Source organism: Tiliqua scincoides, chromosome 4, assembly GCF_035046505.1.
Source record: "Tiliqua scincoides isolate rTilSci1 chromosome 4, rTilSci1.hap2, whole genome shotgun sequence".
Lineage (NCBI taxonomy): Eukaryota > Metazoa > Chordata > Lepidosauria > Squamata > Scincidae > Tiliqua > Tiliqua scincoides.
Window position 1 is genome coordinate 81,271,551 of NC_089824.1, and position 25,937 is coordinate 81,297,487.

General features: G+C 43.0%; 1 protein-coding gene across 2 annotated transcripts in view; it reads right to left on the reverse strand.

Moving 5' to 3' along the window:
- CDYL (chromodomain Y like) overlaps positions 1-25,937 on the reverse strand; it is a 125,685-nt gene that overhangs the window by 66,163 nt on the left and 33,585 nt on the right. For both annotated transcript variants that reach the window (XM_066624141.1, XM_066624140.1), the window contains exon 2: positions 10,346-11,000. In XM_066624141.1, the coding sequence (XP_066480238.1) occupies positions 10,346-11,000 (655 nt within the window). The remainder of the gene's footprint in view (positions 1-10,345; positions 11,001-25,937) is intronic.

Sequence of the window (25,937 nt, forward strand, 5' to 3'; positions counted from 1 at the left end):
ATCTTCCCCACCCTACATCTGTTGCTATGTTAGAAGGAGATCCTACGGCAACTACTGTAGAGACATGTAATAATGTTGCATCACACATTAGTGCGTTATTGGATCAACTGGAATTGGACGGACTTGTGATTGATCAAAAGGTTGTACAAACTATAAAGGACTTGCCTCAGGAAGGAAGGAAAAAAATAATTGATTGCCTAGCTCAGTGATGGCGAACCTTTTAGAGACCGAGTGCCCAAACTGCAAGCCAAAACCCACTTACTTAACACAAAGTGCCGATAGGCAATTTAACCTGAATACTGAGGTTTTCCTTTAGAAAAAATAACTCATACATTAACATCTTTATGCTGCTTCCCTCAGCCTGTGCTGTGCAGTGTAGAGTGCTGGCTGGGTGGCTGTATGAGCGGCTGGAACACAGGAACATAAGAAGAGCCCGCTGGATCAGGTCAATGGCCCATCTAGTCCACCTCCTGTATCTCACAGTGGCCCACATCTATAATAAGGAAGTAGCACATACCCATCAGGGCTAGTAACCCATGATGGACTTTTCCTCCAGAAATTTGTCCAATCCCCTCTTAAAGGCATCTAGGCTAGATGTCATCACCACATCCTGTGGCAAGGAGTTCCACAGGTTAATTACATGCTGGGTAATTGTGCTCACTGTGTACACGCTGGGCAATTACATGCTGGGTAAGTGGTTGTTCCTTTTTTATTGAGCAGGGGGAGAGTAACTGGTCCTCCACACCCCAGCAGTGTCTTTTCTGTTGGCTGTCTGCTGGTGTGCTTTTGTTTCTTTTTACATTGTGAGCCCCTTAGGGACAGGGAGCATATAAATGCTGTCAGTAATAGTAATACTGTGCAAGATTGCATTTATTTTTTAATTAAGCCAGCAGTATCCTAGTTGGATGGCTGCATCATGCTGTATTTCATGAACCTCACAGCTATGTGAAATTCTGCATGCACTTCTTTTCCAATAGAATTGGTGAAGCAATTCTGTGGTTTACCTTTAAGATCATATAAAAATTAGTTTTGTGTGAGGTTCTTACAGATAAGCCTCCAGTGGGCAACAAGGCAGGGCTAGCAGCATGTGCAAAGCCCATGGTGTGGCCGGAGCGCTCTGCTCCCCTCCAGCTCGGATCCCCTCCAGCTATGCCACGCTGTGAGCTATGCTCCCCTCCAACCTAGCTCCTCTCCAACCCTGCCAAGGGAATGTCCGCGCCATGCTCTCAGGCTGCAATCCTACCCTCACTTTCCTGGGAGTAAGCCCCATGGACTACAATGGACTTACTTCTGAGTAAACATGCATAGGAGTGGGCTCTCAGGCAGCAATCCTAGCCACGCTTTCCTGGGAGCAAGCCCCATTGACTATAATGGAACTGACTCCTGAGTAGACATTCAAAGGATTGGGCTCTTAAACTAGGAGCAAACTCCCCCCCTCTTCTGACTAGGGCTGCAATCCTACCCTCACTTTCCTGGGAGTAAGCCCCACTGACTACAATGGACTTACTTCTGAGTAGACATGCATAGGAGTGGGCTCTCAGGCTGCAATCCTAGCCATGCTTTCCTGAGAGTAAGCCCCACTGACTACAATGGACTTACTTCTGAGTAGTCATGCATAGGAGTGGGCTCTCAGGCTGCAATCCTAGCCACAATTTCCTGGGAGCAAGCCCCAACGACTTTAATGAGACTGACTCCTGAGTAGACATGCATAGAAGTGGGCTCTCAGGCTGCAATCCAAGCTGCACTTTCCTGGGAGCAAGTCCCAATGACTCTAATGGGACTTCCTTCTGAGTAGACATGCATGGGCTTGGGCTCTGAGGCTGCAATCCCAGCTATGCTTTCCTGGGAGCAAGTTCCAATGACTCTAATGGGACTTCCTTCTGAGTAGACATGCATGGGCTTGGGCTCTGAGGCTGCAATCCCAGCCATGCTTTCCTGGGAGCAAGTCCTATTGACTCTAATGGGACTGACTGCTTTGTAGACATGCATAGGATTGGGCTCTTAAACTAGGAGCACCCCCCCCCCCATTTTGACTAGGGCTGCAATCCTACCCTCACTTTCCTGGGAGTAAGTCCCACTGACTACAGTGAACTTACTTCTGAGTAGACATGCAATCCTACTGAGTAGACAGTAGGCTTGAGCTCTGAGGCTGCAATCCCAGCCACGCATTCTTTGGAGCAAGCCCCAATGACTTTAATGAGACCTACTTCATACAGGGCTGGCGCCTCAAATTCCACAACAGCAGCAGCTTTGCTGAGCCCGCCCGACACACCGCACTTTTACGCTGCGTGCGAGCCTCCCGCTTTACCCCAGACAGGGGAGGGAGGAAGCGCTCCCGTTGGGCTGCTGGGGGTGACGTGAGAAATGTCCCCTCACAGAGCCTCTCAGCCTTGCTCCTCCCCGGGGGTCTGGCTCTTCCCCCTGCTGTCCGTTCCTTTTCCCCGGCTGCTGGCGCCTTCCAGGGGCAGTTTGCAGAGGCTTTCGCCTGGCAGCTGGGGTGATGGCTTGAGTGCCCACCAACAACATTCTGCGTGCCCTCTGTGGCACGCGTGCCATAGGTTAGCCATCACTGGCCTAGCTGATCTTAAAGCAGATCTTTCTGAGTATTCCCACCCACTTCATGATGTTTATCAGAATTCTCTGCATCTAGAAACAGAAACCCTTCTCCCAGATCCTGGCCTAAATGATTCCATTTGTCCTGTTACCCATACTATTGCATACCATCAGCAAGTCCCTGGCTTTCTGTCCTGGTTACCTCCAACTTCCCCACAGACTCCCAGACATTCAATTCCCTCGCAATCTGATGTTCTCGAGATGCCCCTAACAATTGGTCCCGACCCTTTAGATTACAGGGACTGACTGACAGAACCGCCTACTCCAACCGATACCAATTTGGCTAGATTTCTTTCTTGGAATGTGGCGGGCTGGGCTTCTAAGCTCAAGGCCCCGGATTTTATACCTTTTCATTAAAAATATGATATAATTTGTCTCCAAGAAACTTGGATGGTCCAAGTTACTATTACTCTAGAAGGGTATATTGTTATTTCCTTACCAGCAACTAAGTTTCAAACCAAAGGCTGTCCTTTGGGCAGGCTGGCAGTCCTGTCTTTATCGCATTTCCCAATTGATTTTATTTTTATGTCTGATAGTTACTGTAAGATACAGGTTGTCAAACTGTCATCATTGCCCTGGGACGTTTTGATAGCCAATATTTATATTCCACCATCACAAACCAAAGCCTCTCAGAAGCACCAATGGAAATATTTCAATCAGATCATGGAAGATCTCGAACGCAGATTTGTGGGAGCCAAAATTCTTATTTTTGGGGACCTGAATGCGAAAACCGGTCCACATCATGTCATCTTTTCACAAATTTGGAACTTCATGGATGATTTAGATCTCTCCTATTACTGTCTGTTTGAATGCAAATCAAAGGACCAAGTGATCAATGAGACTGGTATTTACTTAACTAAATTCAGCCTGTGCTGGAGTCTGATATGGCTTCAATAGCTTATTAGATATGGGTGATCAAGGAGATTTCACCTTTATCTCTAGACATGGTAATAGTGTAATTGATTATATTTTGATTCCTGCCTCCATGTTGTCTTCTGTGAGAGAATTCGCAGTGGGAGATCCTTTGCTTAGTGATCACCTCCCACTTAGCTGTGTTTTGCTGCTCACGATGACCTTTTTCTTCTCCTCCTCAAGATATGCCTTCCCTTTTTAGTGTATCTCACCCCAAAATTCTCTGGGATGAAACATCTTTAAGGATGTTAAAAAATTTACAATTTTCTGACTTGGCAGTTACTGCCAAATCTACTTTTTTAACATCAAAGACCTCTTCTGATTTTATTGCCAAGTTTGAAGCCTTTTTAGAATTATTTATCTCTGCCTTAAAACAATCCCCGCCTCAGAACTTGGGTCCTAAAAAGAGTGGGGCAAATGTAGTCTCATGTGATCCCTTTTTAGGGATCAAATTAGAACTTAGAAAGCTTTACAGAACCTTCAAAGAACCTTCAGTTCTACCTCCATGCTATTTTGAACTGAGAAGTCAACTTAGAGAGGCTATTGAATTTGCGCATTGGGGGGCGGAGCCAATACTCAGCGAAGTAGCAGTGAACCTCAGAGGGCTCCTGGGGGGATTGGTAAATACATGTGTTTTTCATGTTCCTCAATAACTGAGGCACGCTTCGTAGCCAAGAAGATGGTACGAAGAGCTGAGAGCTTGAACGGGGGAGTCTTTTGAAACAGGCAATTTCAAGGATTTTTCCCTGTTTGCTCTGTGCTGAATCACATCGTATCCCGGTCGCCATCTTTGGAGATTCGGAAAGCAGAGAACTCACCCTCCCACGGCCTAGATACAACAATATGATAGTGAAAAAAGTTTTAAAATTGTAAGTAACCTTGGATCATTAAAAGGCAATAACAAGAAGTGTAATCAAGAGTTTGGAAGGAGGAAAAGATAACTTTAAGATTATTTACGTTGGCCGGTAGCCACCCAGAGGGGAAGTGAGTGAATCTGGATCTAAAGAAACCCCTGCTAGAGTAAACACAAGATTATTTTGTTTAATTGTGTGCAAGGAAAAGAAATGACTAATTAATATTCAACGGCTGAAAAAAAAACTTTACTTTCGTTTTCCTAGCAAGAGGCTTGAAATCTGCCCTGCTCATTTAAAGGCATACTAACCTAATTTGACTGTGTTATTGACCTGGATTATTGATACACCCTTTTTGGAAGAAGGGATGCAAGATAAAGATTTGGATGACTCTTTAATGGTTTGACTGATTTGACATCGATATTGACTGGACGTGGAATATTGACTTATACTTTTTGTATACAAAAATTGGAAAGTAGCCCTACAAGAAGTGGCTGGATTTGATTTTGATAAAAATGGCATTAAAAATGTAAAGGATGTTAGTAAAAGCCAGACCTTATTAATGGATTTCTTGATGGATTTTAGAAGAGAAATGGAAAAACAGGTCAGAAAATTATTTGAACAAATGAAGCAAACAAGCTCCTCCCTTGTAAGCACACAGGAACAGATTACAAACAATAGACAAGAAAAAAAATGGATCAAATGTTGGGTGAAATTAAAGAAGTGCAGTATTTTGAAATGAGACAGGAGACGGAAGAAGCAATTGTCACTATAACAATTAAGAATCTTAAGGAAGAAAAAAGAGGAAACGTTTAGGGAGCAAGCTGCCTCAAGAAGAGGAAGAATTTATGGATTAAATCCAAAAACAAAAGAATGAAGAAGAAGAAAGAAAAACAGAGAGGGGCCAAGAAATTTGAGAGATTTAAGAAGAAAAAGAAGAAGTGGAAGAAGCAGTGGGAGGAGTAAGAAGGAACACTGATAAGACAGAGAGCAAAGCAAGCACTAAGACAGAAAGATAAAATGGCTGAAAAAGTAGAAATTTTTTTAACCATATTAAATCAAAATAGATGTAAATGAAAATTTGAAATATAAATATTGCGAAAATTAAGTGGTATTAAGATAAATAAGGGTTATTTTTTAAAAGAGAAGTTATATAAGATAATCTACAGATGGTATTTTATTCTAGAGGAAATAGTAAAAGTGTACCCTGGATCATCAAACATGTTGGATCAGTAAAGAATTGAGGGAATTTTTTATTATGTGTGGTGGAATGGCGAAAAAGTAAAGAAATTTTGGAAAGTGATATATAACATGTTATAAGATATTGAAGTCTGTATTACCATTTCAATTGGAGACATTCCTCTTAAATGCGATATTAGAAACTAAGAATCAGATAAGAAAAACCTTATTTTAAATACGTATTAGCTTAGTGGCAAGAAGACTGTATAAGTAAAAGTTTGAAGTCCTTTTATGATTGGATAGATAATTTTAGAGAAAGTATTGATTGTTTAGTTAAACTATTAATCGGTAGATTAATAAATAGGATAATTTTTGTATTAATGAATAACTTAGTTTGGACCAATGTATGTTGTAATTGATGGCCGATACCCTCATGTGTAACCTGCGTAGTTCCACCGGTATCTGTAATAAATAAATAAAGTATTCCAAAAAAAAAAAAATGAATTTGCGCATCAACAATCCTCTCTTGCAAGGTGGAATTTACTCCATAGAGTCATTTTGTCTAAGAATTCTAAACAATTTTGGCATATTACTTCAGGTTTCTTCCATAATTATGTTTCCCCAGTTTCTCCAATCTCATCATTTATTTAGGAAAATTATATTAAATCAATCTTTTATGATGATTGTAAAGTCACTTCTTCTGTACCACTGGCTTCATTCTCTGAAGTACATAATTAGCCTCCTGTATTTGAGTCTGAAGTAAAGCAACTTCTTCTTCTTTTGAAATCTGGGAAGGCTGCCAGCCCAGATGTCCTTCCTCTTGATATATTCAAGGTTGACCCAGATTGGTGGGCACCACTATTGGCAGACCTGTTCACAGTTGTAAATAATACTGGTATTATGCCCAACTCATGGACCCAATCAAACATTATGCCCATTTATAAAAAAGGTGATAGAAAGCACCCAGGGAGCTATAGCCCCATCTCTTTGCTATCCTCTCTGGGCAAAATACCTTTTGGACAGGCTCACCAAGTGGCTGAAATCAGGGTTGTAATCATGGGGGACTTCAATTATCCTCATATTGACTGGGTCAATTTGTGTTCTGGTCACGATAAGGAAAACGGATTTCTTGACGTGCTAAATGACTGTGGCTTAGAGCAGCTAGTCACGGAGCCCACCAGAGGACAGGTGACTCTGGATTTAATATTGTGCAGTACGCAGGACCTGGTTAGAGATGTAAACGTTACTGAGCCATTGGGGAACAGTGATCATGCTGCGATCCGTTTTGACATGCACGTTGGGGGAAGAATACCAGGCAAATCTCTAACAAAAACCCTTGACTTCCGACGGGCAGACTTCCCCCAAATGAGGAGGCTGGTTAGAAGGAGGTTGAAAGGGAGGGTAAAAGGAGTTCAATCTTTCCAGAGTGCATGGAGGCTGCTTAAAACAACAGTAATAGAGGCCCAGCAGAGGTGTATACCGCAAAGAAAGAAGGGTTCCACTAAATCCAGGAGAGTGCCCGCATGGCTAACCAGCCAAGTTAGAGAGGCTGTGAAGGGCAAAGAAGCTTCCTTCCGTAAATGGAAGTCTTGCCCTAATGAGGAGAATAAAAAGGAACATAAACTGTGGCAAAAGAAATGTAAGAAGGTGATACGGGAGGCCAAGCGAGACTATGAGGAACGCATGGCCAGCAACATTAAGGGGAATAATAAAAGCTTCTTCAAATATGTTAGAAGCAGGAAACCCACCAGAGAAGCAGTTGGCCCTCTGGATGGTGAGGGAGGGAAAGGGGAGATAAAAGGAGACTTAGAGATGGCAGAGAAATTAAATGAGTTCTTTGTATCTGTCTTCACGGCAGAAGACCTCGGGCAGATACCGCTACCCTAACGGCCCCTCCTGACTGAGGAGTTAAGTCAGATAGAGGTTAAAAGAGAAGATGTTTCAGACCTCATTGATAAATTAAAGATCAATAAGTCACCGGGCCCTGATGGCATTCACCCAAGAGTTATTAAGGAATTGAAGAATGAAGTTGCAGATCTCTTGACTAAGGTATGCAACTTGTCCCTCAAAATAGCCATGGTGCCAGAAGATTGGAGGATAGCAAATGTCACGCCTATTTTTAAAAAGGGAAAGATGGGGGACCCGGGAACTATAGGCCAGTCAGCCTAACATCCATACCGGGTAAGATGGTGGAATGCCTCATCAAAGATAGGATCTCAAAACACATAGACGAACAGGCCTTGCTGAGGGAGAGTCAGCATGGCTTCTGTAAGGGTAAGTCTTGCCTCACGAACCTTATAGAATTCTTTGAAAAGGTCAACAGGCATGTGGATGCGGGAGAACCCATGGATATTATATATCTGGACTTTCAGAAGGCGTTTGACACGGTCCCTCACCAAAGGCTACTCTGTGGTTTTTTTACACCTGGGGCAACTCTTATATCCCAGCAGCGGTGCAGATCTTTAAGTTCAAGGTTCTGGCACGATTGCTATTTGGTACCCCTATCTGGATTTCAGCCATTTCCACTCTAGTAGAACGTGTTCAATCCAGATTCCTCTATAAGATCTTTGCGGTACTTCACTGCGTCCCTTACGCAGCATTGTGCCTCGAAGCTGGTCTGCATAAAATTGAAACACTGGCCTGGCTGAGATTCTTGACATTTTGGCTAAGGGTCGGTTTTGAGGCAAATCAGAACATCATGCTCTCCAATATTCTTGCTAATTTCTTTTTCCCCTGATCTAACTTTATTTCACAAAAGACTCCAGCTCCTAGGTTTATCACCTGATCTGATAGGAGGACTACCCATGCCTGCGGCTTACAATCTTATTCGGACCCGACTATTCGATATAGAGAAACAGGATTTGCAAGTTGCAGCCCGTAAGTCTTGTTCACCTCTATATATTAGTCCTCATGGCCCTCTGATTTGGGTTCAGGCTATCTATTGTTCATGTGTTCACCTCAGATTTAGAGCCTTTACGCTGGGTAGGTTTAATATCTTACCTACAAATGTACTAAGAGCAAGATTTAATAGACCATTGGAGAGTCCCCAGTCATGTTCTTGTGACCTGACCTCAAAAGAGTCCTTGACCCATGTACATTTTTATTGTACCTACTATATTGATTTATGCCATCAATTTCTATATCAATTCCTGGAAAACTTTCATGGTTCAGATACAAACTTGGTCCGGTACTTGTTGGATGGGAGAAATGAGTGCCGCTCATCAAATGTTGCAAAATATTTATTTAAGGCAAAATATTTATTTAAGGCATAAATTCCTCTGCATTTCTTTGCCTAATCAATGATTGGTGGCTACCTTGAATGTTTTAATTTTGTTTTCTTGATGGATTGTTTATGCCAATAAAGGTGGAATGAATGAATGAATGAATGGATGGATGAAATATTGGATTAGCATATTTGCTTGTAACTGAGGTAAACCAACATTTCACTGGAGTAGGGAGGGGAAACCTACCAGCACGACTTAAATCTGCCTTGCTGACTACAGCATGACTCAAATCATGAGCAAGCGCTTAGCTGCCTGCCACCCATTTTATTAAAACAGTAGGGAACTAAACAACTGTCTTGTCTCTTGGATATACTAAGATTCTAATGACATCGTTGCCCTTGAAACTTCATTTTCTGTTTAAACTTGAAGAATTAAGCTAGAGAGCATAACTCTGGATAATTCTTCTACTAAAACAACAAAACCTAGACAAGTTGCTCTTTTCTAGGACAAGGAAGCTGAATTCTTATCTGTGGCATCAAGCCTCATCTATAAAGATGTCTGTTTTGTCTGAACAATCCACATGACATGCCAGCAGGATGTCTTTGTCCAATTTAACTTTGCCAGCTTTGCAGTATACACACTAGAAATACAGTTTTTAGACTGAAAACTAAATCTCAAGAACAATGAGTATTTTATGTTGCTTAAGAACTAAATAAGTAAAGTATCTTGGAAAAAAATACTAGTGAGGGTTTAATGCCTGCCATGTAAGCAGGCATTAAACTTCAGTCTTTGCCAGGGAGCCTGTGTTGAAAAAGCATGATAGAGAAGTAGTACAAGCCCCTTCCCTCTACTACACAACTTTCAACAGGATCAGAGTCTCCATTCATGGCTCAACTTGCACAGTTTCTGTATATTAAAATATACCAAGTACTTTACCAACTTACAACTGAAAAATAAACTGCAAGGGGGAAATAAAACATCACTAGTAATCTATAGTAAAATAAATCGTTTCATGCAACAGTGTAACTATCACTGCCTCAATATGGCATAAAAACAAAGTCACAAAACATAAGGTCAACTAAAAGGGTACATAAACATTTTAAATTTTGAAGAGACCATATCAAGATATAATTCAGCAGATGTAAACTCAGAAAATGAAAAATGAAGATATGACAAGTTTCCCAACACCCTTTTTGTGATATCATTCTAATTTCTAACTCTCATGAAATATAAACCAAATTTGATCAAATTTCAAGAAAAGTAAAGCAACACAAGGCAAAAATGTAACCTGAATAATTGTCAACAATGACAGGTCAAGGAACAGATACAAAACCTAATTTTGCAAATGTGAATTTTAACAGATCTAAGAAACTATAAACTGACAAACACGTGGCCGTTTTGAGCACTTCTCAATCAGAAACAGCAATTTGAGAAAATATATAGTATAGCAGATACTCCAAAACACAAAGACACATAGAGGGAATCAGCTGAACAACTTACTGCTAAAATCTGCAATTACTCCATGTGATTAGCTAAAATAAGTTGCTAAACTACACAGACACTTACCTTTTCCATTTATTGTTAATGCAGATGCAATAGTAGCTGTTACTGGCACAGGTAACTGTGGCACTAAGGGATGTATTCTTGGTCTGCTCCCCATCCTAGCACGCTCTTCACCAGGTCCTAATAAAGCTCCAACTGGTTTTTCTGCTGCCACTTCTGGTGCTACAGAATCTTCCTGATCCTGTTCTACATGATCCAGTTTATCAGGGCTTTCGTTCTGAAAGCCATCGACTGCTGTCCGACTCTTAATAGGGCTTTTGGGCACAAGAATTTTGATACCTGATTTTGAGAGGTCCATGTTTTTTCTACCAGAGATAGGAGTGTGGTTTTTCCGAAACTTCTGGCCAACAAACAACTGATTTTTTGATTCGTAGTCCTTTCCAATAACCAAGGACTTGGGAGAAGTCTTTGAAAAAGAACTATTAGTAGATCTAGAAATTTGTTTTCTTGCATTATTTGGAGATGTCCTGTTTGTCCTTAATGTGCTTTCCTTTTGCTTTTCATTGTGATGTCTATTGAATTCATGTATATATTCCACACAATTTACAAGGTGCTGTTCAGGCTCCCAGGTGTCATCTTCACTTTCATAACCTTTCCATCGCACTAAATATTCTGTTTTCCCCTTCTTGTTCTTCCTTTTGTCAACAATTCTCTCCACCTGTTGAAACAAAGATTACAATAGTAATGAAGACATGCTAGTAAAAATTTTAAAAATGTACAGTGAAGCATTTTTGGAAGTAGACCTGCAGCAACAAACTCTTATTTTGTCTGTTCAGTGCTCCTTGTGCTGGCAGTCAATACAGCTAACTATATTTGCTACTTCTATATAATCAAGAAATCTGAAACATTTAAATCAATAATTTTGTATGTAATGTGTAATGAATGCAAAGAAGTTGCTATGGTAATGATTTTAAAAACTGCTATAATTACATGTTTGGCTATTTTGTGAAATTACTATACTCTTTGAGCTTCAGTTGCACACGGAAAATGTCTACACCTAATGAATACTGTTCTATCACCATAACACTGGATATCTCAAGAATTCACGAAAGGAGCATTGCATTTAAAGAGACAGCACCTTTACTTTCACCAACACAAGCCACCAATTCCTGCTTATAGGACTTTTACCTCTCACTGGAACATACTTGTGCCCCATAATTGCCCTAGCCCATGCCCCAAAAGATGTGTGAGTAGTATTCACGATTTCCCTTCCTTCATAGTGAGCAACTCTGGATGCTACTAATTAAATACACAGAAGTTTATTAAAATTATAGCATTTAAGCATTCATCTTCTTCAGTGCACTGTATTGTCTCACCATACAAAGGGCCCAATCCTATCCAAAGTTCCAATACCGATGCAGCTGCGTCAACAGGTCATGTGCTGCATCCTGTCATGGGAGGGGGGAAGCAGTCTCAGAGGCATCCCCACGATAAAGTGAACATTTGTTCCTATACCTCAGGGTTGCATTGGTTCTGGAAAATTGGATAGAACTGGGCCGAAAATATGTTGCAATTTTTAAAAAAAACCTTCAGATTAGCCATCAAGAACATACAGGGGGGCCCCTGGATCTGCGGATTCACTTATCTGAGGTTCAGGTCTGCAGACAGGTGCATCAACTCTGGAAGTGAGCTCCCCTCACCTCCAAAGCCCAGCAGAGGGTGTGGACGTTTATCCGTGGCCTCTGCCAGGCTCAGAATGAGCCCAACAGCAAAAAAAACCCCAAAACTTCAGTTTTTTCCATTATATTGGAAATTATGTTTTTAATGCCTTATAAGGAAAAAACCCAAGTCATTTCTTTTTTTTTTTTTTTTTTTTTTTACTGTTGGGCCCAGAGGACCCTCCAGAAGAAAGGGGAGTAGAGCTCCCCTTGGCTCCAGAAGGTGAAGGGGAGGCGTTCGCCCATATCTATGGTTAAGTGAAACCTTAATTGAAAGCTTTCACTTAACTGTATGGGGTTCCAGAACGGTTATGTTCTAGAAAATGTTTTATTTTATGTTGGCTGCCGGCTTTTCATTTAGGTTCGCAGTATATTAGACTTCAATGTCTTTACAGCCCTTAGCTAACAATGCTCACTTCACAGGAGTGTTATGAAATTAATATCTGCAAGAGGATCAGGAAGAGAAGGCAATACAGAAACATCAGCAGCATTTGAGATTTTTTCAAATCAATTGGGAATTTCGCCTCAAAACTTCAAAGGCAAGTCCATTTCACAATTCACTTTGAACAATTATATCAAAAGCAATACATTTATAAGCTCTGAATTTATGTATTTAAAATATTTCTTCATGGACTGCATTCAGAGCAAATATTTGAATGTCTAGCAATTGTTACAAAGTGCCTTGTCCCCCAGTGTCTTCATTTAATGTTGATTGGTCAAGGCATGATTACAATTCTGTTGTGTGCCATGCACTCTGTTGCCCAACATTCACCCTGCCTGTGCTGCTGGGTTGATCTCTGGCATGGTGCTGAAGTGCCTTGCTTGTTGGTTCTGGTGACTTCAATGTCAATGCTGAGGTCCCAACTTAGGAGCTGGGTAGGACTTCATGGATAGCAATTAATTTCTGTATCCATGTAAACAGTAGAAAACACACTGACCTAGTTTTTACTGCTAGGCAGGAAGGTATCAATCTGGGGAGGAGAAGATTAACAGCCCAGTCCTAAAGATTGACAGCCCAAAACAAGTGCTCCGGCAGCATAAGGTGCTTTATGGTGGTTGCAAACAAAACCCAGGGTCAGAAGCAACAGAGTAGCTGTTGCAAGTGATGAGCAGTGGTAAGGGCCTGCCAGAAGATCCATCAAGACCTCTAGCACCAGCAAGTCAGTATAGGAGAGGGGGGAGGCAAGGAGGGGGAGGAACTGGGAAGAATGAGGGCTGGAAGGGGCAGTGGTGAACTTCCCCCTGCCTGCGCCCAGGGCAAAGGTTCACAGTGGAGCCCTCCCAACGCAATGTTGCCCTCCCTCTAACCAGATCACAATGGAGACCTGCACAACTCCAGAACCAACCAGAGAAGTGTTCTGAGATACTTCTGGGAAACCGGAAGTATAGTTTCCAATTGTGTCGGGAGGCTTCCCATGTGGTCCTAGCGTCACAGGGGCTCAGCACCTGGGGCATTTGCCCCATTCATAAGGTGCTACGTCTGCTAATGGGAAGGGGGCAGTGGTGCCTCAGTGGTGCCAATATCCTATTCCCCCTCCAGAACTCAATCTGCATTCCTAGGTCCACTTGGATGTGCACCAGTGAAATTGCTGGCACAAGTCCAAAAAGAGCCATAGACCCTTTTAGGCCATGATCAGCTAAACTCCAGTAGGAAGTGATCTGTTCATGACAAAGGAGTGATCTTAGGAGCTCAAGCCTATCCTTTCCCTCCCCCACAATGCAATCAAGCCACTAGACTAGGGGTGCCCACACCCCGGCCCTGGGGCCACTTGCGGCCCTCGAGGCCTCCCAATGCGGCCCTCAGGGAGCTCCCAGTCTCCAATGAGCCTCTGGCCCTCCAGAGATTTGTTGGAGCCCACACTGGCCCGATGCAACTGCTCTCAGTATGAGGGCGACTGTTTGACCTCTTGCGTGAGCTGTGGGATGAGGGCTCCCTCCACTGCTTGCTGTTTCACGTCTGAGATGCAGTAGCAGCAGCAAAAGAAAGGCCAGCCTTACTTTGCGCAAAGCCTTTTTATAGGCCTTGAGCTATTGCAAGACCTTCATTCATTCATATAAGTTCATCTTTAATATATTCATTTATGTAGACTTATGTAAATTTATTCAAATTTTAAATGCAAATTAATTCTTTTTTCCCCCGGCCCCCGACACAATGGCAGAGAGCTGATGTGGCCCTCCTGCCAAAAACTTTGTACCCCCCTCCACTAGACTGTGGCTGCATCACGTGAGAGAAAACAGTCCCAGACGACTCCTCTGGGTAAGTGACATAAGGGTAAGCCTTTGGAGCTGGAACTGATCTTAAAGTAGTGGCCTGTGTTTACCTAATATTATCCTAATTGATCCATGGAAATAAATTAGCTGAGATTAACACAAAAGTAATGTGTATGCAACATACACAAATACATGAAATGATAATCTAGGACAAACATAACTGCAATGTGATATAAATATTCCTTATGCAATAATTGTGTCCATAGAAGCACTTTGGAGAAATTATTTTTATTATTTCAAAACAAAATGTGGAAAGAGACAGAATCTGAAGCCTGCCATCCAGGCTTAAGTGCTCCATGCATTTCTGGTTTATATTTAAGCAAAAACAAACAAAAAATTACATTCAGTTCCAGTATCTTCATTTACAATGAACCTTGTAGACTTGTTTTCTTCATTTTGCTGAACAGTATTCAGCTAACCTGGTGTCTGATATCAGTAATGAATCAAAGGATCGCAAATAAACTAAGTTAAATCCTAACAAGATGAAATTGCTGTTAGTAGGTGGTTCAGCTATGCTGAGATGCTTGATCTCTTGCAGACAGTTTGTACTCCCTGAAGGACCATATTTGTAGCCTTGTAGATGCTATCGGATCTATTCCTATCTTTGGAAGTTTAAGCAGTTTTGTGGAGCGATGATCTAAGTAGGGGTACCTTGCACCTCACATCTGCCTGCCACAAACCGAGCCACTTAAATTGGCTGTTTGAAACTCTTCCTGCTCACTGAGAATAAGCAGAAAGAGGATCAGGGCGTTTATAGTTACAGTTTAAGCCTCTGGAAGCTTCCCCAATGCAGCCTGGGGTAACTTGAGGCTCTGTGAGCCTCAGGTTAGTCGGGGGACGGATTTGCATGCAGGGGGGTGGCACCATTGCAGACCCTTGCCCCAGGGAGTGGCATTAGGAAGGTCCACCAATGCTGCCAATGGCATCTCGTAGTCCGAGTGGGAGGTAAGGTGAGGCTCAGACCAAGCCCAATCTCTATCACAAACAGGACCATGTGCAGGAAGAGCAAAAAGGTAGTTCAGAAAGTAAGGTGGCTGGGCTTGGCTTCACTTCATGCCACCTCCACCCCAACTGTTTTCTTGAGCTAGGAGGGTGAGAAGAGAGTGGCAGCAGCAGGGTACATGCACTGTGTTTTTGGTGTGGGGGTGCATTTGGAGCAGCAGACCTGCCAAGTACAGGCAGCAGATCCATGCATTCCAAAATATGCTTGCTCAATTTACATACAAAATGGGATGGCCTAGTGTCTGTCAACTTTTAACACTACAATTGACTTGTACAGCAATGCTAATTGCCCTGTCCACCTCACTACACCTAATTGGTTTCAAGCAGTTCCACCCTGCTCCAGCCTGCCCCAAGACTAAAGTGATGTAAGTAGAGGGAAATCGCTTAAAGCAGACAAGGGCAAGAAGTAAAGCAAACAAAGGCGTGTGCTTTGTTCCATTTCCCAGGATACCCTTTTAGGATTAAAAAAAAAAAAAAAGAAACTGTTCCCCAATTCCACTTTACAGGCAAAGCCCATATTCAACATGCACAACATCTAGTTTGGGTTTCAGATAAATTTTTTCAACTTTCTGACCTCTCAACTATTTTTTGAGCCTCCTGCCTCACACCATCTGATTAGTTAATGAGTCTGTTCAACAGCAGACACCCCACTTTTCACCTAAGCAAGGATTAGGGCATATCGGTATTGCAGAGTTTAGGAGTGCCACTCCCTCTAATCCCCAGTACCCACACAGTTACTTGTACTTGATAGGCTCACAAAAACTTCTCCCTCTCATGCACAAAGAACACAAGCATGTCGTACAACCATCTCCCTCCTAAGCACCCAGAGAAAACTCTGCCCCTCCCACTCACCCAACCTACTTCTGTTCTGTAACATACATACATACTTCCTTCAGCAGCAAGCCTCCGCAATCTTGCTAGGATTGTCTTTGTTTTGGAAGAGGCTGTCCCCAGAAGATTCAAATTATGTATAGAATACAAGTTGCACTAGTTGCCAGCACTAAAAAAAGTGACTTGCATTGACTTTTTAAAAGCAGATTTGAGAAATACACACCAGATTGTAATAAGCCCTTCACTACTGCCTTGAATTTTTTGACAGAATTTAAAGGGAAAATATTTAAACTGCTGCATCTTAGCCATTTCTTAGTCTGAAAACTTGCAGCCGTAGCCTCCACAGCCCGGCACCTGGGGCAAAGTTCTGCGATGAGGCCCCCCCGTGGGCTATGAACAATGCCCCCCACGCCGAAATTCGCCCCTCTACTCACCAGAGGCTCATGGAGCTTCGCACGGCCCCTCCCACACTGGGGAAACCTTTGTGAGGTTCCCCAGCGCTATAAACTGTGCTTCCGGAAACTGGAAGCACAGTTTCCACCCATCAGGAGCCTCAGAGAGGCTTCCGTGGGGTCCTAAAGGCTTGCACCTTTAGGTGCAAGGCATGCACTGGGTTGGGGTTTGGGCACCCCTGATCTAGCCCAGGGGTGCCCAAACTCCGGCCCTGGGGCCACTTGCAGCCCTCAAAGGACTCCCAATGCGGCGTGCTAGGAGCCCCCAGTCTCTAATGAAACTCTGGCCCTCCAGAGACTTGCTAGAGCCTGTGCTGGCCCAATGCAACTGCTCTCAGCATGAAGGCCAACTGTTTGACCACTCATGTGAGCTGTGGGACAAGGGCTCACTCCACTGCTTGCTGTTTCATGTCTGTGATGTAGCAATGGCAGCAAAGGAAAGGCCAACCTTGCTTTGTGCAAGGACTTTTATAGGCCATGAGCTATTGCAAGACCTTCATTCATTTCTATAAGTTCTATCTCTAATGTATTCATTTATGTAAATTTATTCAAATTTGAAAATTAACTCTCTTTTTTCTAGCCCACGACACAGTGTTAGAGAGATGATGCGGCCCTCCTGCCAGAAAGTTTGGACGCTCCTGATCTAGCCCAAAAGAAGAAGAAAAATGCTAGTAGAGGGGAAAAAAAAAAAACAGTAACAGTAGCCTTTTTTAGCAACTAAGGGAGGCTGCAGAGAACTGCCTTATTTCCAGATTTCCTCATGAGCTCCTGATGAATTATATATTAAAATTAAAGTACAAACACTACTGATTATTCTTATAGGCTACTTCTATGCTAAAATTAAAATGATTCTTGGATTCTTTTAACAAATTATTTAAACTTGCAGTTTCCAGCCATTAGCAATGATAACTTATTCATCATGTTGCTATGCATGATCGCCCTAACCCTTGGGTCAAGAACAAGTCAAGTACCTTTAATCATAGAGATTTTCTAACCAGCGGGAAACAACAAAAGTCCACAGTACAGTATGTGGACAACAATCCTGAGATATAGTCTTATACAGTGCCCTGGTCCATTTGTACCAATGGACAAATGGTAAGTTTGTCCATTGAAGAATATGGACAAACTTACTAGTTTCACTGTTAGACAGGACACCATTCCTATTAAATATCTGACATGAAATCCCCACTATTACTAATGGATCAGTAATACATTGCAAACTGCAGAAAGTTCTTTACCCTAAAAGTTTTCAAAGATCTACTACAAATCTTACCATCTTAAAACTCATTAGGTTTAAGTTAATGAAGAATGTAGGTAAGAAAATTCAGAATATTCTTCCATTTCTTTATGAACTATCCCTATTCCCTGGCCAAAACTACCATTTGCCAGGGTCTGCCTGACAACTCATGAATTCCTATTACTGTGCCATGGGACAGTTCTCATGTTTCTGCTCCAGTAGAAAACTAGTGTCCCAGTGGGATAGAATAAAAAGGCAGAGTCCTTGAATAGCCTCAACTACCACTACAGATCATCCTGTCAAAAGTAGTACAGCTGATTCTGTCACCTTCTGGAAATGCATTCTTGTATGAATAGCAGCTTGGTTAGATCTGGCACAAGAAATAAAGCAGCCGTGGTCATAGAGATAAGTACACTCAAGCAGTCTGAAGTGATAAAATACCTCCTCTCACTCTTTCTTGCTTCTAAAGCAGTGGCAAATGGCAGCTAAACAACTCATCCAATTTAATTGTCAAAATAAATCAGACATTTGCCAGAGTCATAGACAATAAATACAGATCACATGGTCAGTTGTAATGCAAGTTTTTCAGCCTCTTATGAATTGTGCATGGAGAGCTAAGGTGACAGCAATTTGGAATAGCACTATTGATCTGCTTCATTCATATTAATTTTAAGAGAATACTTATAATCATGAACATGGGGTTTTCCCCTCAGGAACCTATGGCAACCTTTTAGGGCGCAATCCTAACCGCTTATGTCAGTGCTTTCCAGCACTGATATAAGGGTAATGCAGCTATGAGGTAAGGGAACAAACATTCCCTTACTTTGAAGAGGCCTCCGTGAATGACACCCAACTGCAGAATGCAGCACATGTCCCACTGGCACCTCTCTGCCACTGCTGGAAAGCACTGACATAAGGGGTTAGGATTGCGCCCATAGTCACTTATGTCATCCTGTAACAGTAAAAACTGTTTTTTGGACAAGGAGTTTGTCAGACAGTGCTCAAAAACCTACACTGACACACTTTAGGACAGTAGTTCTCACAACCTGTGGCCCACATGTGGTCTGTGAGATCCTGTGAAGTGGTTTGTGAAGTCTCAGAAAAAAATATGATCACCTTTGATCACTTCCAATGTCTTCCACACCTCATGGACTCCCATAGAATGGACCAGACAGCAGAGAACGGCCTGCCCATAGCTGCAGCTGGCACTTCCAGCGTTTTGCCGAGAGCTGCCTCATGAACCATCAAATTTCACTGTATTTTTTGTGTGCTGAAGGTGGGTGGATGGGTTGCATGCAGTCCATTATGATTCCAATTTTTCCCCAGTGGTTCATGGGCTCCTGAAGATTGGGAACTACTGCTTTAGGATGTACAGCTAGCAAGGCTAGAATGTTTAAACACAAAAAAGTTGATAGTGTTTAAACTTTAAGCCTTGAACATTAACAAGCTGTTCAACGTAACACTAAAACAGATTAGCATATTCGCCCTTGGCAGAGCACCCACTTGCATGAATGCTCCATGTGCTAAAGATAATCGACTATGCATTCACCCATATGGACGTAACATTTCCACACCAGCACAGCTTCCTCAAAAATCACAGACAGCTGGTATGCAAACATTGCATGCACACAAGCTGCCAAATGGGCTGAAAGTCTTTAAAATGTGTCATACACCAGTGATCAAGGGTGGGTGGGAATGTTCCACTGTCTTATTTTTCTGGAGGAAAATTTCTGTTTCTAAAAAGGCACTGTTTCATAAGATCAATTAGCAACATAATAAAACTAGTCACATATCCAACTGCCCAAGTTGTAATAAACCTCTTCTCATATCCCATCACAGTTGCTGACCTCCATGTGTTTATCACCCACCCCCACCTCAGTTATTCAGCAGAAAGCAAGAACAGGTTCAATGTACATTACATGAAGAGAACCAATTCACTTCGGCTGAAAATACAGAGATCAGACTCAGGGGTCAATGTGTCGAACTCCCCATGTTGACGTGAATACCTAACTGAACAGGATTTGTACCTAGGAAATGCATATTTGATGTGAAACTTTGAATATATTAACTGATCAATATGCATGCTTTTAAAAATATACACTGTACACATCTTTTCTGTCACTATGTGCTGTTGATTCTTCTATAACTATATCATTATTTGCAGAGTCCTACAGTATGGTTCTCAAATGAAACTTCATTAGCTACAAGTCACTGTTTGCTATAATAAGTCCTCTAATCCAAAGACACACATACATCAATAATGGGGTCTTCTTTCTTTCCAGAACTGTGATCTCACCAAAGCAGCATCAGAAGCTCGACAGTTCCAAGGTGGGATTTGGTCAATTTTCCTTTCTGGCTCCACCCCCCTATACCATATCAGATGCTGCTCCTCCAGGGTCCTCCAGGTTTCAGGAACTGCTTGTGGGGAGCAGTGGGGAAAGTTGCTGTTTGCTAGGGGAACAGTGCACATCTCTCTTTTGATTTCAGTAACTGTCTAGACTAGCATTTATTTTAAAATTCAAGTCTCCTACAACTCTATAACAAACTCTGTGTGTTGCGTACACTGTCCTGACCTTGGAACGAAATTTTCAGGGTATTTCATAGACCTGTGATAGACTAAGCCAGTGTTTCTCAAACTATGGGTCGGGACCCACTAGGTGGGCCGCTAGCCTATTTCAGGTGGGTCCCCACTCATTTCAATATTTTATTTTTAATACATTAGACTTGATGCTACCATGTATGTGACTGCATCTGGGGAAATGTTACAGCTCTGTACTTTAAACAATGATAGTAAATGGGACTTACTCCTGGGTAAGCGTGGGTAGGATTGCAGCCTAGGATTGTCAAAAATTTTCCTGCTTGATGATGTCACTTCTGGTCATGACATCACATCCAGTGGGTCCTGACAGATTCTCATTCTAAAAAAGTGGGTCCCAGTGCTAAACATCTCAGAACCACTGGACTAAGCTATGTAGTTTTGGAAGGCGAAGAGGAGAAAATAACTCTTGCAGCTTTCATGTGCACCAATACATTGGCTGGTTTAAAAGTTACACGTACAATATTTAGATACAGGTGTAGCCTATTTATCCACTGATTTTTTATCTGCGGATTTGTCCCAACATGAATGGGGTGGGGGTACTGAAAGTCACACACACCTTTGCCTCCTTTGCCCTGCAATGGTGTCTCGCTCAGTTTCCAGGCAGCCCAAAACACTGCAAAAAGGCTCCGCCTCACCCAGGCAGGGAAATAGCCCTGGAAGAGGTTCCCCTTCAAGGAACAGTAACATTCCTGGAACTCCTGAGCCAGCAAAGAGACTGAAGAGGGGAAGGGGGGGGAGGAAAACCTCTGTAGCCAGAACACATGCAGCAAGGTGGAGCGCTCGCGCTCGCGCTCTCGCTCTCGCTCTCTCTCTCTCACTCACTCACACAGAGGCAGGTGTGGTAGCAACAGAGGGGATTGTTTTAAAAAAACCCAGGGAGTTGTCAGATCCCAGGAAGGGGGTTGAGGGTCCTCTGGCCAAAAAGGGGTTCAGACTCACCCTGTGGCAGGTCCCTGGAGTGAGGCTGAGTGGCCTCAGGTCCAAAAAGGGGGGTCAGATCCACCCAGGTCCCTCTCTTTGGCTTCTAAGGTAGCCTGGATCTCATGGGCATGCAGCCTTCCTCCTGGCTGTTAGCCTTGCCCAGCTTCCTCCTCATCAATGGCCTCCCCTGCCTTTATGGAGTTCCCGACTCCACCCCTCTCACCCAGTCACCCTGTGCACCTGGTCCTGGAGCCAACCCTGCCCTGCTGTCTGTGGGAGGCTTGCTCACCAGCTGAGCGGCTCTGCGCCCTGGCCTGCCTCTTGCTCCTCCTCCCCACCTGTCTCCCCACCACCCTGCTCCTGGCTGAGCCCCCCCATGGGGCAAGAAGACCTGGCGGCGTCCACGTGGGGGAGGTGCCCTCCCTGAGGGCATTGCTTGATGTCCCTGCCCATATGTAAATAGGGCAAAAGGGGGTTGGAGGGAGTGTGAGAGAGTGGGGAGAGAAGCGGTAAGAGGGAACAAGGTCTCAAGCAGCAGCTGCAAGGCTTAACAGGATGACCTAATCCTTTGCAGTCCTACTCAGAAGTAGTTCCAGTCATTCAATGAGGCTTTCCCTTCCCCACCAGCCACATGGTGCAAAGTGTGATCATTATCAACTCCCTCCCCCCATTACTGCCTCTTTCTTCTCCCTGGGCTTCTCAAGCCAATTGTAAGGCAAGAGCCACCCATTGGCTTCTCCTCCTGCTCTCTCTCTCAGTCAATGAAACTATCAGAATGCCCATCCTTTGTCCAATATTCATCCATTCCTTCCTTCCCATCAGAGATACGAAAAGAAAGCCCAGTCCCACCTCCCAAGTCAGTGACAAACGTGCATTTTCGCAACTCAAGTCCGAGTCACTGACTTGAGTTCCCATCCCTGGTTTTAGTATTTTATTCCATGGAGAATACTGGATTGTCAACCTGCTGTTAACATTTTTCGGACATTTTCTGGCAGACATCTTTGCTTTTTCATCTTGGATTTTGATGGGTTTTCTGAATTTCCTAACTGTGGATTTGGAACCTCGAGTTTTAACTAACTGTGGGTTCTGAGACCGCGGTGAAGGCTGGACTTGAGCTCCCAGATGCCACTGAAACAAAGTTCCAGTCATGTTGGAATCCCTGTGGGTCAGAACCTGTGGATTTCATTATCCACAGGATTCTGTATTGGAGAGAAGTCTGGGAATGGATCTCCCGCCGATACCAAGAATCCACATATAGTGGATCTCTCTATGTACAAACACCAGCACAGCACCACCAGGAGAGATGACAAAACAGGAGATTGAAATGCAACATGAGAGGGGAGGAGCTGACATATAATTTATCCTAAAACCCCCTTCACAAAACAGGCATGTCCCTGACACTGAAAACACTATGCCAGCAACAGAACCGGCAGAGGAAGGAGCGAACAATTAGGTAAAAAGGAAAACACCAGAAAAGTCTCACCTTCCCCCTTTCTCCATTTTCTTAAGGCAGAGAATAGGATGTAGACTACATTTGGCAGTCAATCATTGCACACCAAACCCAGCTCAGATAAGGTACACAGCATAGGGCCATACCTCTCTGATCTCTCAAAGAGGAAGTTTGGTGATGGGAATCATTGTGAAAGGGCACTTGGTATACAAAGGGAGCACTTTGCACAAACAACTTGTTGTCCCTGACAGGAAGTACAGCAAAATATTTCGTCAAAACTTGTCTTCTCAGAATTTTATTGCACGTATTCTGCCTCATGAGGACGCCACACAGGAACACAATGGGGCTTACTTCTCAACAGACCTGCATAGAATTGTCCAGTAAGAGTTGGAAGTGTCTGCTCCATTTTGGCGAATGTAAGGAGCTTGCACCTTAATCCAGAACACAGATGTGACTGATACTGTTGTCAAGTTCCTGTTTCTCTGTTCCATCTTGATCTCCACAGGCAGCTATCCCACAGCCAAAGGCACCATGTGCATCCCAAGGAAGGAAATCCTAGAGCCTGTCTGCAGTGATTGATACAAGCCCAGCTGCTGCTCAGTCAGGTTGCTAACCTACTTGTTCCAGTCAAGCGCCTGTGGCTTTGCAAACCCCATGGCCAGCCAGATGTCACCAAATGCAACCAGAGCTCAATGAAACCTGTTGCTTGGCTGTCTTTGGATAACATGCAATGGCACAACAGCCCTACAGGGAGGAGATGGTTTTCAATCCCACTTCTTTGCAATGGTGTACAGCAGACAGTTGCAGAAGAATGGGAAGGGCAGAATACAAGCCACACTGGTATGGGCCAACAATGAAGTGAAGCACGGGGTATATGAGAGTGCAGCCAGATGGGAGAGCCACTGCAGTAGGTGCTATGTGTCACTTGTCAGTACGACTATTACCCTATATAGTAATATATAGGGTATATATACATATACACACACACACACACACACACACACACACACACATATATATATATATATACCGCTCCTTCTGATCAGCACATGCGCTACAGCCTGCCAGTCAAGTGTACCTGTTTGCAGCAATATAAGGTATTAAAAGTGGGATGAGGTGCTCTCCACCTACTGGGCCTGGGTGGTTAGGAAAGAGCTTTGTAGAGTAGCTACTGCGGTTTCCAGACCTGCCTCCTCCCTTCTTTGTCCCCGCCATAGGTGTTTTCTGGCCAGCCATTCAAAAGCCTTGCTGGTTACGGCAAGCCCTTTGGCCAGGTTCAAACCCATCCTGCTTGGTTCCCAGCCTGCATTTTTCTATAATGAACTAGCAGCACTGTACTTTGCTTCAGTGCTGCCATGGCTCACCTTCTGACTCATCCCAGTTCCTCCCCTGCTAAAAGAAGCTTGTTGCCTATGAAGTGCCAGCCAGACAAGTAGGCAGGCAGGTGGGAGAAGGGGGGAAAGGAGCTGGGGAAGAAGACGCAGTAGGGCCCCTATGCTCAGCCTGCTAGCTGAGCAGTGGGGTCTGGGGAGGGGGACTTGAATACTGATTGTGATAACAGTCCCTCCACATCGAACATGTTCTACCCCTGGGATCAGGAAATGCCGTACTTGGAATGTTGAGAAACAGCGCAAGCAAACCACTTCCAGATTTGCGTCACAACCAGGAGGTAGTTTGCGCACACTGTCTCTCAACATTCTAAGCCTTAAGGAGCCTTGTGGAGGGGTTGCACAGAGCACCCTGCACCTCCTGCTGCTTGCCCAGGCCCACAGGAAGTAAAATGACCCCTCACTCGCCCTCCCTGCCCTCGCCCCTGTCCTGCAAAGACTTACTTAGGGAGTAAATCTCCCTAAAAGTTTGAGAACCACAGCCCTAATATATTCCTCCTTTAATTGCAGCTTCTGTATTCTAGTTCCTGAACAATTTAGCTCCATTTCTGCCCCTCTCATTTTTCATTATACACCATTTGAAAGCAAACTAAATAAGACAATAAAAATGCGTAAAGGAAAATTTCACTGCAGTCAAGAACAAAAAAGTGGAGGACAGAAAACAAAGCTGAAAAGGTAGCTACAATGCCAGAAGTGTCATTATGTAGTTACATCACACAGCTGTGTAGTAACTGTAAATCATAAACAAACTAAAATAAAATTCTATTAGTTACATAATCAACTTTAATTTTATATCACACATGATAATTTTGAGAACATATCAAACACAGATATTTCCTTATACCATATTCTGTTATGAAAAATGCACAGTACTAACAAACTTTTGTAATTAACATGTACGTTTTGTAATTTAAATTAATCCCTTTTACAGTATGTCTACTATATGCAAAAAAATTATTTTTAAAATCAGTCACTTCACATAACAGTTCCAAGGCAAGAATTTAGAATGAACTGTTAGGCTAGAGTTTAAACAACAAAATGTGCAACCCTGCGCATACCTGGGGCTCTTCAACACAACCTTCATACTGCAGCCCCTTTGAAAAGCCACTCCTGAACATTGGGAGACCCAATGGGGAGACCCAGCAGGATTCAACATAGAATTAAGGTATCCGCCTGTGAACATAAGTGCTTTCCACTTGCTACTTTGGATTTCAGCTGTACAAGTGATATAGCCACCTAAAAATCCTAGTCACATGGTGAAACATGACGTAGTAGATGATCACACAAGTGAGACTCTTGCCTAAATTCTATCTCAGCTATCAGAAAATTCAACACTGAGATTTCCATAACAAAAATTTAATAATCTTCACACGGTATGGATTTACATATTTAATACAGGCAATTAAATTGCTTCTATAATGCCAGCCTATTGCACAGAATGTTCACAACTAGAAATTTTAGGTGTCTCAATATAGATTTGAAATGCTCTTTATTATTTTTGCCAACTTGAAGGAATTCTCAAAACTTAAAATCAAGCAATACGATCCTCGTATATGATTGTACACATGAACAAAGGTCTTCAACAATAATCCTAAACAATATAAAAATAGCTAATCAAATACAGGAGCTTAGGCTGCTTCACAGAAAAAATTATTCACTTGGTCAAAATATTTGCTTTTTCAGTAAGCTGAATTCCCAGGTCAACTCCTAACAATGTAGATTCTTTCCCGTCTAGCAGATTTTCATTGTAGTCTCTGTGAACAAACAAAAGGGCATTCCTTCTAGC